This window comes from Bos indicus x Bos taurus, chromosome 23 (genome assembly GCF_003369695.1).
Source record: "Bos indicus x Bos taurus breed Angus x Brahman F1 hybrid chromosome 23, Bos_hybrid_MaternalHap_v2.0, whole genome shotgun sequence".
NCBI classification, from domain to species: Eukaryota; Metazoa; Chordata; class Mammalia; order Artiodactyla; family Bovidae; genus Bos; species Bos indicus x Bos taurus.
In genome coordinates, this window is record NC_040098.1 from 43,951,813 (window position 1) to 43,966,923 (window position 15,111).

The 15,111-nt window shown below is 47.1% G+C and overlaps 1 protein-coding gene across 1 annotated transcript in view; it reads left to right on the forward strand.

Annotated features, from left to right (window-relative positions):
- Positions 1-828: 828 nt before the first annotated feature.
- Positions 829-15,111, forward strand: part of RANBP9 (RAN binding protein 9) — a 73,119-nt gene continuing 58,836 nt past the window's right edge. The window contains exon 1 of the mRNA XM_027525361.1: positions 829-1,750. Coding sequence (XP_027381162.1) covers positions 1,153-1,750 — 598 coding nt within the window. The 5' untranslated portion in view covers positions 829-1,152. The remainder of the gene's footprint in view (positions 1,751-15,111) is intronic.

The following is a 15,111-nucleotide window of genomic DNA, read 5'->3' on the forward strand; positions in this document are numbered from 1 at the left end:
TTTATTAGCACTCCTAATAGTGACACCTTCTGCCACCAGAGGTTCACTTTTAAGACCTCATAAAATTAATTAATAAGACGCTCCCTGGTTTAAGTGGGAGACTTTCCCTTTAGAAATGGGTATTAACATAACTGTGAAGGATGCGGAACAGTTGGGTCATCAAGAGGGAGGCGGCAAACAGGGTCCTGTCCCGGGGCACGAGCTCGAGCAGAACCCGGGCAAGCCCCGGACGGCTCACTCACGGACCCGATTTGGGCTCCGGGAGCCGGGACGGTCCCGCTGGTCTCGGGGGTCCGCCGACCGGGCTCGCGGCTTTCCCAGCGGGGCTCGATTGCTTTCGCCTAGATGGGAAGCTGCCGGGCCGCGCCAGAGGCAACCCTACGGTGCCGGGGGCGGGGCGACGGCAACAAAAAGAAGTCAGGTAGGAGGAGAGTCTGCCGGGCGGGCGGCGGGGCGGGGCTCCCGGCAGAGGCGGGGACGCCAGCGGCCGGCCCGCCGGCAGCCCGGAGATCCTCCACCGACCGCGCGCGTCCCCCCTAGCAGCCTGAACCCGGCGCCTGGACCCGCACGGGCCCGCCTTCCGCCGCCCGCGCGGCCCCGCCCCTCGCCCGGCCCCGCCCCTCGCCCGGCCCCGCCCCCTCGAGCTCCGGTCCCGCCCCTTCGCTGCACCGCCCGCGCGCTTCTTCTCGCGCTCCGGCCCTGCCCCCTCGCCCGGTCCCGCCCCTTCGTCTGGCCCCGCCCTCCGCGCCGCGCTCGCGCTCCGGCCCCGCCCCCTCGCAGCACCGCCCGCGCGCAGCGTCTCGCGCCGGCCCGGCCCGCCCGCAGGGAAACAGCCGCGAGAGCAGCGGCCGCGGCGGCCGGCACCGCGCTCTCATCCCCCGCCCCGCCTCGCTGCGGCCTCGGCGCCTTGTTCCGGGCCCGCGCTCCGGCTAACGTTCTCTCGCGGGCTCGGGGCCCGCCGCCCACCCACTGCCCCGGCTGCGAGCTCCCCAACCGTCGCGCTCCCTCCGTCTGGGCGCGCGGCCGGCCGCCTGCTTCCGGGGCGGGCGGACTGGGCGCCTGGTGCCGGCGGCCGCCGCCACAGCGCCCCCGGGAAGCGGAGGAGGAAGGAGAGAGGAGGCGAAGGCGGCCGCAGGCTGAGTCGCGGCCGGGATGTCCGGGCAGCCGCCGCCGCCGCCGCCGCCGCAGCCACAACAACAGCAGCAGCAGCAGCTCCCGCCGCCCCCGCCGGCGGCTGCGGCCCCCGTGCCCGGAGTCCTGCCGGCGCCCCCGGCCGTCAGCGCCGGCTCGTCTCCGGCCGGCTCGCCCGGCGGCGGCGGCGGCGGCGGCTTGGGGGCCGCGGCGGCCGCCCTGCTCCTGCACCCGCCGCCACCGCCGCCGCCGCCGCCGCCCCCGGCCACCGCGGCCCCGCCGCCGCCGCCGCCCCCACCCCCGCCGCCACCCGCTTCGGCGGCCGCCCCCGCCGGCGCGCCCCCCGCTCCCCCGGGCCTCTCCGCGGGCCCCGGCCCGGCCGGAGGCGCCCCGGCCCCGGCCCCGGCCCCGGCCCCGGCGGCGGGCGGCAGCGCCGCGGCGCCCTTCCCGCACGGGGACTCGGCCCTGAACGAGCAGGAGAAGGAGCTGCAGCGGCGGCTGAAGCGCCTTTACCCGGCTGTGGACGAGCAGGAGACGCCGCTGCCGCGGTCCTGGAGCCCGAAGGACAAGTTCAGCTACATCGGCCTGTCTCAGAACAACCTGCGGGTGCACTACAAAGGTGCGGGGCGTGCGGCGTGCGCAGGGAGCCGGGGCCCGCGGCCCGCCCGCCGCTCCGGGGCCGGGCTAGGGGTCCGCGGGGGGCGATCGCGGGAAGTGGGTGCTGAGGGTTAAGGCTCCCTGCGTGTAGAGTGGGAGCTGGTAATCCCAGGCCGGGAGCAGGACACCTCGGGGGAATCCAGGATGACAGGACATAACTCGCTTTCTGATTGCCTTTTGAGATAAATCGTCGGGCCGGGATGGAGGAAATCTGTGGGTTCTCAGTTGGGTTTACATTGTTCTCCAGGTGGTGGTGGGTCAGGCGCTGCCCTCTTACGTGGGGGGCAGTGGGAGGGGTGAAGAGAGGCACGATTCTGGGGTATTAATTTCTAATCAAGGGAGAGCAGGGATGTATGGGGGGAGGAGTGATCCGTGGGGGGTTTTGCCCCAAATTAGGCCAGAGATTGTCTAGGGGAGACGACAAAAGGACCGGCGACCGAAGTTTGTGTCCGTGTTATCTCCATAAAAGCAACTGGAGGGTGAGAGAGGTTGAAACCTCAGGAAGACGTGTTGTCTTGGGGGAGCAGAAACGTACCACTACCGATTGGAAAATGCCCTATATTTGTATGTTGGCGTTATATAAAGTCTCGTGGAAAACAGGAATTTTTTTTTTTAACACGTTTTTTAGTGTTTTAAAGAAAATTGGCTTCTGTTTTCCACCTGCAGTTAAAAAAAAAAAAAAAGGCCTTAGGCTAGTGCTCTTGTGTCCCTCCTCCCCTCACCTATCTCTCCTATGTAAAACAAAGCTCTAAGCAGATTAGTTGTATATAAAATTATTAATTGCCATGGGAATTTTTGAAATGTAGCCCAAATTAATAGCATGCATCAAGTTTACATGTCTGGGGGGGGGGGGCGGAAATCAATCCATTATATCAGTCAATCTGAAAACAAATCCAGTTTTTTAGGCCCCAAACCTACTGCTTTTACATTCAAAGCAGCCTCATTTTTGATTGGCTTCAAAGGGAGGGTCTTACTCAGATCCTGGTGACATGGATATAGAGGGTGTAAACACTCATTGTGGTGAAATTCTTAAAGTTTACCGGACTGAAATTTGAGAAGAACCTTGATAAATAAGTTACTATTTAATCAGAAAGGAGAAACAACTACAGAAATCTTCCAAATGATTTGGCAGCAAAGAATATTCACAAAAATAGGCCTTGTTGAATATTTCTTCCTTTTATCCATAGATCCAGAGAAGAACTTTCAATTTTAAATGCTGTCTATGGCTCTTAGTCTAAGTGACTAAAAATTTCAGAATATCAGACCTTTGTTTTTTTATGTTAGGATATTTTATTAATACCCTCCTCTGAAGGCTATTATTTTTGTTTTGTGTGAACATTGCTGTAACGAAGTGTTCACTTCTGATCAGATTACCAGAATGCTTTTTGTTAGACTCGACAGAACTTGAAATTTTATGGTTGATGGTTGATAGTTAGCTTATAAAATCAGAGACAGAAGATACAGGGTATTATTGAACAAAGAATTCTAGCTTTCTGAATCCTGGCACGGTTTGTGATTTTAGGCATATTACCAGACAGGGCCTCAGTTTCTTCCTCTGAGTGGTGAGAGAGTTGAACTAGGGTTGGTAAGGAAATTTCCAGCTCTGAATTTCCATGGTATCTGAGATTTGTGATTATAGTTTATTTAGCACTGTAACATGCCTTGACTAGTTTTACTAACTCCTTTGACATAAAATTGTTGATTCAGGTCAGGGAAAAGTACAGCTTATGTGAAATTGGTTGGAGTTTGGAATATTTATGACACTGCTGTCTCAATTATTTTTCCTGTTGGCCTCTTTATTACTTTCTGTTGTGTAATACTAAGATTCACTTTCTGGAAACTTCACTGTTTTGTAAACATAAACCATTATTTTTGGAAAAAAAGATCTTGCTGTTGGGCATCCTTTGCGCTCCCTTTCTCTCTCTCTCCTTTGTCTCTCCCTCCTCCTTGTCACAAACACAGTCCCTTTCCCCACTCTGTCTCTCCCTTGGTATTTTAACGTGTGCGTGTGTGTTTTCCCTGTTGTTTTCGTGTGTGCCTTCTGGGTGGACCACGCGAGAAGTTACTGGGCATCTTAGCAAAGGAGAGGTGTCATAGGCAGTGGTAATCAAACTTCAAGGCACAAAATAACATTGAAAACTACTGTTCATAAAGTATTTTTTGCATGCTGTAAAATTTCAAAAGATTGAACGCAGTTATTTTCCAGAATGGTGAGGATTTTCCCTACCTTTGAAAAAAGAGATTTCTTTTGCTCTGAATGTATTCTGGTTTGAAGATGTAGTTCTTCTCAATAGGAATTAACTCTTTGGAAGCTGTGGGGTTCCTTAAGTGATTTGAGGGAATTGATGTTAAACAATGCCAGCCATGCAGACAAAGTTGATTAGATTGCAGGGGAATTGGGTGTGTTTACTCTTAAAATTTTTAAAAAGACTTCTTGTTTAGCAGTCATACCCCAACTGTTGAAATCCTTAAACATGACCCCTTTTATTTTTAAAATTCTTGTTAGCTTTGAATAAATATGACAAGTTTAGACCTAGTTATAATGCTACGTTTATTCCAGCTAAAGCATTTTAACAAATACGACAGTAGTTCTGACTGTTCTGGATGTTTCGGTTGCAGGTTGGATTTTTGTATTTGTGACGTTACCACAGTCTGGATACTTTGTGAAGCTTTCTGATACATACACCAAGAGCATCTTACTGGATTTGGGTAGAGTGGTAGAGCTCTCGTTTAATAAGATGCGAGGAAGTGGGAGCACCTGGAGGTGCCGCTGCCCACCACAGGCAGGCCAGGAGTGGAAACTCGTGTTCAGACTCTGAACTCACTGTTCTTCAGTGTGTACGAGACGTAACTGTCTCAACTAGACAAAATCCGGTGATCACATTTAGAGCTTTCTGGAGAACAGTTGACTTTGAAGAATAGTTGATGCTGAAAGTACTTCCTGTGGGGAAAGTGCTGCCGGGAGCACACTAATGCCATGGAAAAGTCCAGACACCTAGATTATACTGATTTAGGGCAGCTTAGAAGAAATGTGAAAGTTGGGAAGAATAGGAAGAAGTGAATAGTGAGTGTCACCTTCTAATTGAAGCGTTATTAACAGTAAGCAAAGTGAACTTTTGGTTGCCCGGCTCCCCTCCCCCTCAGTATCTCCAGTCAGCAGACCTCTAACACTCCCTAAATTTAATCGCCTATCTAATTTCTTGCACTTTAGGTAGAACAAATATCTCAACACATATTGGCTTGCTTCCCAATACAAATGTCTTTTGAGATTTATGGGAGGTGATACAGAAAATGTTCTTTAAAAATCAAGGAATTTAAAAACTGAGTTTTTCTCTCCAAAAAAAAAAAAAAACTTTCTTTACCAAAATTTTGCTTTAAGAATGCTAGTTGAGGGGACTTCCCTTTCCATTGCAGAGTTGGATCCCTAATCTGGGAGTTAAGATCCCAGATGCCTCAGGGCCAAAAAGCCAAAACATAAAGAGAAGCAACATTGTAACAAATTCAATGAAGACTTTAAAAATAGGTCCACATCAAAGAAAATCTGTTTGTTTTTTTTAAAGAGTACTTGTTGATAACTGCAAGAATTAAGCAATTCTGATAATAATATATATATTTTTTGTAGTGATGATTTATTAAGCAATTGATGTATATAGTGCTTGTTGAGAAGAAAATGGCACCCCACTCCAGTACTCTTGCCTGGAAAATCCCACGGACGGAGGAGCCTGGTGGGCTGCAGTCCATGGGGTTGCGAAAAGTCGGACACGACTGAAGTGACTTAGTAGCAGCAGCAGCAGCAGTGCTTGTCGTGTTTAGTCACTAAGTCATGTCTGACTCTTTTGCGACCCCGTGGACTGTATAACCCACCAGGCTCCTCTGTCCACAAGATTTCCAAGGCAAGAATACTGGAGTGGATTGTCATTTCTTTCTCCAGAACTACCCAACCCAGGGATTGAACCCACATCTCCTGTACTGCAGGCAGATTCTTTACCGCCGACCCACCTGGGAAGCCCAACTGTCTATTTATTTAGCAAGCTTTTAGTGAGTATTTACTTTGTGCCAGGTTCTGAGCACTCGAAGGTGAGTAAGACACCGTCTTTGAATTCAAAGCGCTCAGAGGGCTTTGCGCGGTGTGTATTGGGGACGTGTGTTACCCAGTGCTGTGGAAGATGCGAGGGGGTCCACTGCAGGCTGCATGGGCAGGGGTGAAGCTGGTGGCTGAGGGACAGCCTCTTGAAGGGGATGAGGCCAGTGGTCAGTCTTAAAAGATGGATATGATACAAGGGAGGAGGAGGGGCTGGACATTACAAGGGAAAAGGCATAAACGACAGTGTAGAGGCGAGAATGATTCTAAATGTTTGGATCTGCAAGCAATATGGGGTTGTTGGAATGTAAGTGTGTGACAAGGAACAGCTGGGAAAAGATCCAGCAGGGCCTTACAGAATATTTCATTGAGCTTGGATCTTATTTTGTAGGAGATGAAGAATCATCAGAGGATTTTAAATAGGAAGTGACTGGCTCGTTTTCATCTTTGTCAGATTACACAACTAATTGGAAGATGGATTCAGGGGCCATAAGATTGGAAGTAGCAGACTCATTCAGAAGGCTGTTGCAGACCATAGAAGAAATAAGGACCTGAATTGGTTGGTCAGTGTTGGGTGTAGAGAAAAAAAGACAACATACCTGTGATCTGTATTGAAGTCATCCTGACAGGATATAATGGAGTGATTAAAAAAAAAAAATCAAGGCCAATGCTGGGTATATGGCCCTATTAGTTTTTTGCAGTGAATCGTGAAGTAAATGATGATGGCAAGGAAATATTACAGTATATTTAGAGATAAGTAAAAATGTGAACCTCAGCCATGTGATCTGACTTCTGCTTAAACCAGCAGAAGCCAAAGAAATAGCATTAAAGAAAGAACAGCTAGTGGTCTTCTGGAGTCAGTGAGGTGCAATGTAAGCGCACAGCTGGAGCTCATGATTTTTCCCTTGATTGTAATGTTAAGGTGACTCAGCGACAGTGCTAGTTTCTGGTTGTTTTCTTCTTTTCCCTACTAGCTGGTTTATCCTTTTTCCTATTTTAAACTCCCAAGAGCCTTTTCAGGTTGGCCTAGCTAATGGCCCTCATTCCCAGTTGGACAGATCTTTTCATTATATGCTGTGGTGCGAATTGGTGGCCTTCTCGTGGGTGCTTGTCTGTGTTGAGTCACCTGTAGGGGTGTGATGGTTGTTACGAAATGTCCTCCTGGCACAAGGGGAGTGTGGGCCCCCCTTGTTTCAGTAGGGACAGCGTGTGGGGCAGTTTCTCCTCGGAAGGGCTGGCATTACCGCCATGGACGGGATCCTGGGGGAGAGGTCGAGGTCATGACCGACTGGGGAGCCACCGCTGGCTGGTGGTTGGAACTCAAGTGTCTGAGAGAGAAAGTAAAGTGAGAGGAGCAGTGGGCCGAGCGTGGAATCCTGAGCCAACAGCAACATTGAAAACTGGAGGGAGCCCAAGGAGGAGCAGTTAAGAGACACCTGCACAGAGGGGAGGGTTGTGTCACAGAAGCTGAGCAGAGGAGTGGAGTGTCAGAAATGAGGAAGTGAACTTTAGCGTCAAAGGCAACAGACGGGTTTAGTGAAATAGGCACAGGAGAGTTTCCACTGGATTTGGAAGTTAGATCACTGTGACCTTAGGCAGAGCAGTGTGAAGTGGGTGACGGGGGCAGGAATCAGGGTGAATAGAAGGGACCAAGCAGAAAGTATGGTGAATACAAATTATTCTTGAGGAATGTAGACGAGGAAAGAGATTAGGCAGTACCTGGAGGGGAATGGAGGATAGGGCCGATTTTTTGTTTTTTCTTTGTTGTGGCTGATATTGTGGCTCACTGATATTTGAAAATTAGCTTCTAACATCAGCATATACGATGAAAATCCACATAATTAAAATTATCCCTAAGAATCCTTTGGACAGTACTGTGTTAGAGACTACTGTGTCGTTTCTAAGTAGGTCTCATTTTAATCTGGTTGTGGGTATAAAACTGAAGTGACAAGTTAGGTGACAGTAGTAAATGTCTACAGGATTTAATGTGTTTTAACAAATAAGATAAATAGTAACAATACCTGGTATTATTACCTTAAAGTTAGGGGAGAAAGTTCATTATACTGGCCACCAACCCCAGTGCATCACTGACAATGGTTTATAACACAGAGGCATATGGTTTTATGAAACATGTATGCATTTTGGGGTCACTGTGCCCTTATAGCTTGAAGGGAAGGAGAAAGATGAAAATACGAGCTTGGGAGGCTGGCAGAGTGAGGACGTGGAGGGAGGAAAGTGGTTCAGAAGCTGAAGATGCTTGGCCTTGAAGAAGGGAGAAATACGTAGTGGCCCTTCGATAACAGTGAAAGAGGCCACCAGTTAGCAGTAAGGCAGCGGAGAGTAGAACGTAACCACGTATAACGGTGGAGCCCCACTTAAGTCCCGTTTTGTGAGACAGGAGGCGAGGCAGTTTGCTCACTGAATTCAGATAGAGGACTTAAAGCCTAAAGTGAACGGTGAGGGTGTGAGCCATGTCCCTCATTCTGAAGATGTCTGTGTGCTGTGGATATCGGTGGGGGTCCCTGCTGACATCATTTGTTCATAGAGGTGACTATTTGCAAGATGTTTGGACGTGTATTCGGCAAAGGCCAGCCGCCTGGTGCATGAGTGGGGAAGATGGCTTGTAACATTGACTTAGGCTGTGGTTTTGCTGCCTGTGATGGAAGGGTAGGCATGTGAGGGAAATCAAGACATTTGAGCGCTTTAAAATAATTACCATGTATATCGTCCTGAAAGAGGAAAAACAAACAAGGAAGAGTTCAGTGAGCCGAAGTTCCCTGGATTTTGAGTGCAGAAGTGAGTTCCTTAGGAAGGGGAGAGGATAGGAGGCTGTGTCCCGGGGAAGACGTCGACCTTGCCGCTGTAATGCCAGGATTCAGTTGCTGGGAAAACCTCACGTTTTCCACAGAATTGCACACTAAAAGTAACAGGGCTTTGGGGGAAAATAGGGCTGGGGCAGACCACTTAAAACCTGTGGAACTTTGTAACCAGAGCACTACAAAAATAACAGTTGTAATAAAATACAAGCCTGGTTAAATTCCCACTCCCATGTGTGCCTGATGTCACAGGCTGCTGATCCCTCCTGGCGTTCAACCCGTAGGCTTGGTCTTCCCTGTTAGCGATGTAAGTTCCTGTTTAATCAAAAGTAAGCAACTGGGGTTTCCCTGGTGGCTCAGTGGTGAGGAATCTGCCTGCCAATGCAGGAGACACGGGTTTGATCCCTGATCCAGGAAGACCCCACATGCCTTGAAGTAACTAAGCCTGTGCACCGCAACTCCCGAGCCTGTGCTCTGGAGCCCGGGAGCTGCAACTACTGGAGCCCGAATGCTCTGGCACCTGAGCTCAGCAGCAGGAGAAGCCACTGCGGTCAGAGGCCCTCTCACTGCCGTGAAGAGTAGCCCCCGCTCTCCGCAGCTAGGGAAAGCCTGCGCAACAGTGCGGACCCGGCACAGCCAAAAATAAATAAATAAATAAAATTATCATTTTTTAAGGTGAACCTTAATACCTGCATTCCCCCCAAACCTCCAGTGTTTTATTTTGTACTGGGGTGTAGCCAGTTGACAGCGTTGTGATCGTTTCAGGTGACTGGCAAAGGGACTTGGCTGTCCATACACACGTGTCCATTCTCTCCCACCCCCTCCCATCCAGGCCTGCACGTCATGTTGAGCAGAGTTCCACGTGCTGCACAGGAGGTTCTTACTGGTTATCCGTTTTAAGTATCACAGTGTGTACATGAGCGTCCCGAAGTCCCTAACTATCCCACCCCTCATGCTGCAACCAGAAGTTTGTTTTCTGTCTTTCTGTTTTGTACGTAAGTTCGTTTGTATCATTTCTTTTTAGATTCCACATATAAGGGATGTCATTCAGTATTTCTCCTCCTCTGTTTGACTTACTTCACTTGGTATGACGCTCTTTGGGTCCTTCCATGTTGCTGCAGATGGCATTATTTCATTCTTTTTAATGGCAGCGTAATAGTCCATTGTACATATGTTCCACATCTTCTTTATCCTTTCCTCTGTCGATGGGCATTGAGGTTGCTTCCACGTCTTGGCTGTTATAAACAGTGCTGCAGTGAATACTGGGGTGCATGTTTTTCTTTTGGATCACGTTTTTCTCTAGATCAATGCCCCTGAGTAGGATTGCAGGTCATATGATAGCTCTGTTTAAGGAACTTCCATATTATTCTCCACAGTGGTGATACCAATTTACATTCCCACACAGTAGCAGGAAGGTTCCCTTCTCTCCACACCCTGTCCAGCATTTGTTATTTGTGGATTTTTTGATGTTAGCCATTCTGAGCAGTGTGATGTGATGTCTCATTGTAGTTTTGGTTTAGTGCATATTTTTAAAAAATTGCTTGAGAGGAAGGTTGGGGGGATCACAGGATAGAATGTGAAATGTGACTTTAAAGCAGTCTAACTCTACTGCAGATATATGAAGCAGTCTCAGGAAAGGAGGGAAAAGGTGCTGACAAGTTCCTGGAAATCAGTGGAGTCTATAAAACTAAAAAAGGTAAATGAAAGTAGATACGCGCCAAATTCTTGTTGATAAGCTGTACCTCGGGGATATGGGTCAACAGTTCTGATACTATTATCCACGTAAACTGGAATTTAACGAGTAAATCAATGGATGGTGGACAGTAGGAGCTAGGTTTCTCAGCATTGAAGTGGTTAGAATGATCCATGTGGTAATGGATTAGAGTTGGTTGTTTAATATTTACACAGATAATTACATAAATTATATAGATGTGTATAGTGTGTATAGTGAAGTGAAAGTATTAGTGTCCGACTCTGCGACTCTGTGGACTGTAGCCCGCCAGGCTCCTCGGTTCATGGGATTCTCCAGGCAAGAATACCGGAGTGGGTTGCCATTTCCTTCTCCCGGCGTCTTCCCAACCCAGAGATTGAACCCATGTCTCGCGTCTCCTGCGTTGGCAGGCGGATTCTTTACAATGTGCCTGGGAAGCCCAGTGAGCGTACCTAGCATCTAGACCTCGGGTTCTAATGCCATTTGTCCATAAAAGGAGCCAGGGCTCCTTAGAGAAATGACTGACTGTGGGACTGGGGCAGGAAGTCAGCCAGATGAGCTTCCAGCATCTGCAGAGCCAGAAAATAACAAACAAAAAATAAAAACACACAAATGGAGGTGTATCAGAGTGCCAGAGCAGCCAACTGAAAGAGCGCCCAGTGGCTGAACGGGGCATAGCTGAGTAGCAGAAGACATGAGCTGGCCCTGAACTGTCACCCGAAGTGTAAAATCAGTAGGCATGAGATGCGTGAATCCATAGGGATATAAACAGGGAAGTATTGTAGCACTTTTGGTCTGTGCTGCTGTTGGATTTTTCCCAGATGGCTTAGTATGGTGGTTAGTATAGCAGTTTCTGAAGCCACCAAACACCAGGGACAATAGGAATACACTTCTGTAGGAATCCCAGCTCTTTTGATTTAGGCCTTTTGTATATTGCTGAAATTTTCCCTTTAATTCATTAATGTACTGGGGAAAAGCTGTTATGAACCGAATGACTTCTTTATTATGCTGAGATCATTCCCATATTTATCAAGTGTATGTGAGCTAATTTGTATTCAAGAAATGTGTTCAGTAGCAAGACAGACTTTATTAGAATTGGATGTTTCTGCCGTGGAGTAGTTTCAGGTGATGTGTGAATCCAGAGCATGGCTCCAGGAAGAATGGTCAAAATTAGGGTGGAAGTCCATGGGGAAAAAAGAGGTCCAGGAATTGAAATGCAGAAACAATAAAATAATCACATGTGAGTGTTATGTGTGTGGATGTTGTATGGAGGTCCTGTAAACAAGGTTAGACTGAGTCCGAGAGATTAGAGAAAGAACAGTTGAGGAAGTAAAGCTTGAGCTGAGATAGAAAAGCTGAGAAGGAAGGGCACCACTCTCCAGTTTGAGGGAGTTGCCTGGGCACTGCCTGGCCTGGCCAGGGTGGCTGGAGCCAAAAGGAAGAGGTGGGAAACGCAGAGGGAGGGAGAGGTCAGACGGGGTTTTCAGGAAGTTTATCTTTTTCTCGGCTGAAAGGGAGGACGTTAGTTGTACTGGAGGCTAGTGGTTCAAGGAAGACTGAGGTATGTTTTCAGAACGGCACTTGGCTGCTCATTGGAGAGCCGCGGGTTCTAGGGATGGGGGCTTTATTCAGAACTGTCCAGTTAAATGCAGTCAGCAGATGGTGTGCAAGGGAGCCTTAGAATCCTGAAGCAACACATGTGTTTTCTTCTTGAACCATCTAGAAAACACTTAACCTTGAAGACTGTGGTTTTTAAAATGTGCACTTCGGTAGTGTGAGGTTGTATTTTGGTCACCACAAAATTTAAGGTAATATACTTCCGGCCAACAAATGTTATTAGAAACAGGCCCTTTGCTATGGTATTACTAGTCTCACCTAAAAATAGTATGCATCCTTTTAATCTTACATCTCGCCTTTCTCCTGGGTCTTTACCTTTTAAAGTTAATTTTAAAATGAAGCAAATCCTTTTAACCTTTACAGAATTTTTCTATAGTGTCTTGGTAAAACATAATGTACTAGTCTTGGAGACCTAAGATTGTGTAATTCTTTACAGTTATTTTTGCACGGTAGTAAAATGTAGGGGATTTAATTCAGACATGGATTTAATGCATGATTCTACCAATTTGGGGCAAGTTATATTACCTCTGTAAGAATTTCTTCATTTTTAAAAAATGAGGTTGTTGCTGCTGCTGCTGCTGTTGCTTCAGTCGTGTCCGACTCTGTGTGACCCCATAGACGGCAGCCCACCAGGCTCCCCCGTCCCTGGGATTCTCCAGGCAAGAACGCTGAAGTGGGTTGCCATTTCGGTCTCCAATGCATGAAAGTGGAAAGTGAAAGGGAAGTCGCTCAGTCGTCTCCGACTCTTAGCGACCCCATGGACTGCAGCCCACCAGGCTCCTCCGTTCATGGGATTTTCCAGGCAAGAGTATTGGAGTGGGGTGCCATTGCCTTCTCCAAAAATGAGGTTAAATTATACCTATTTCACAGATGTTGACCGAGAAAAAATCTATACAAAAGCACCTGATGCTTTGAGAGATTGTTTACGCTCAAATATTAGTTTTCTTTTTCTTTTCTCATAGAAGTAGCTTAAATAGGAGGTGAGAGTACTTGTGAAGTGATCCCAGAATGCCATGGTAACTAAATCCTTCCTGTGGGTTCAGGGCTCGCTCTGGATCAGGCTTCTTGAATTTAAATCCCAGCACAGATCCTGGTTTGGGACTCTCACTCAGCAGTGAGACCTGAGTTTCTTCCTTTGGCTTCCTCAAGTGTGAAATGGTAATAAATAGTACCTACTTCATGGGTTGTTTTGAATATTAAATGAGCTGATAAACACAGTGCTTTTATTTGCTTATTTACCATTTTCGGAATCGAAGTACAGTTAGTTTACATGGTGTGTGTGTCAGATGCAGCGTGGTAATTCAGTTACACACGCATATGGATTTTCTAGATTCTTTTCCATTGTAAGTTATTACAAGATACTGAGTATAGTTCTCTGTGCTGTGCAGTGGGTCCTTGTTTGTCTGTTTTATGTGCAGTAGTGTGTGTATGTTAATGTCAAACTCCTGACACACCCGCCCCAGCCCCATCCCTTTTGGTAACTGTAAGTTGTTTTCTGTGTCAGTACAGCGCTTTTAGAATGGTGCCTTTACATAGTATTAAATATACGTCATCTATTATCACATACTGTCATTAAGTATAGTTTCAGCTCCCTTATCCCTAAAAGTTTTGAGCACGTCTCTTCAGAAAAGCCAAAACCAAAATAAAGGCTGGTCGATTTAGGACTCCTGGGTTAATTGGGGTTTTCTTTAGATTTATTTTTAGCTGCCTCAATTCTAAAAATGCTTTTCCTTTACATGACCTTTTCCCAGGCAGCTCAATTATTTAAACATAATTTTACTGTAGAAGATGTTTTGCTGAAACCATAATTTATAAAATTTCAGTTTTTAAAAAGGGATTAGCATATCATTCTTCAGATTTGTGCTGTTATGTTTTTCTTCCACTTGAGTTCAGTTCAGTCGCTCAGTCGTGTCCGACTCTTCGCGACCCCATGAATCGCAGCACACCAGGCCTCCCTGTCCATCACCACCTCCTGGAGTTCGCTCAGACTCACGTCCATCGAGTCAGTGATGCCATCCAGCCATCTCATCCTCTGTCGTCCCTTTCTCCTCCTGCCCCCAATCCCTCCCAGCATCAGGGTCTTTTCCAGTGAGTCAACTCTTTGCATGAGGTGGCCAAAGTACTGGAGTTTCAGCTTTAACATCATTCCTTCCAAAGAAATCCCAGGGCTAATCTCCTTCAGAATGGACTGGTTGTGCTGTTACATTTTTCTTGCACTTAGCTCAGTATAAATATTACCTACTTATGTTAAAGCAGTTTTATCAGCATCTGTACATTGCCACTTCCATTGTTATCTTCCTAGCTAAGTTTATCACCTCTCAGTTGTCCCCTGGGCTGAAAACTTGTGTCCATAATATGTATACTTAAGACCCCTATGAATGGTAGTAGACGAGAGTGGCTGAGTTCATCCAGCTTCTTTTAGGCCATGTGACCAAGTGCTAATTTGCACTGCAAGTGTACACTCAACTGTTTAATGATAGGACATGCATTGATAATTTGACAGAGCATATGGTAAGAAAAGATGTGATCTCATTGATGTGTGATGGTTATTGTATAGCCAATATAGTTTTTGACTTAAAAGAAGGGTTTAATTTTAAAACAATCATGTTAAATTTAAGAAGGGGAATTCTGCTACCCATGAAGGTTGTGGTATAGTGTGACTGAAAGATTAATGACTGTACTGGGTGAGGCATATCTAACTGGAACACCTGAGTAATGACTTAGCGCTTTATTTCTCATCAGCTCTTTTGGGGATTGTGGGGCTTGTCTCATTCACTCTGAGTACTTTCTGACATGCTGCTTCAGCTTCTGTCTGTACTCTTCTGGTGGTTTTATGGGCATATTTGGGCATATTTTGTCTTGCTCACATGGTTTTGTTCACAGGCTAGCTTTCAAGATAATTTGTGTCTTGGGTGATAGACATAGTGGGGGATGTGATATTAGTGAATAAAATTCTCTGTGATTAGATTGAGGAATAGCTAATATGTAAAAGTTTAAAAGCCATTGTCTGGTTTTGTCAGCAATAGTATGGTACATTCATTTCCTTTCTTAAAAAAGAAAAGACAACTGGAGGGCAGATATGCTTCTCGGTAGGCCGT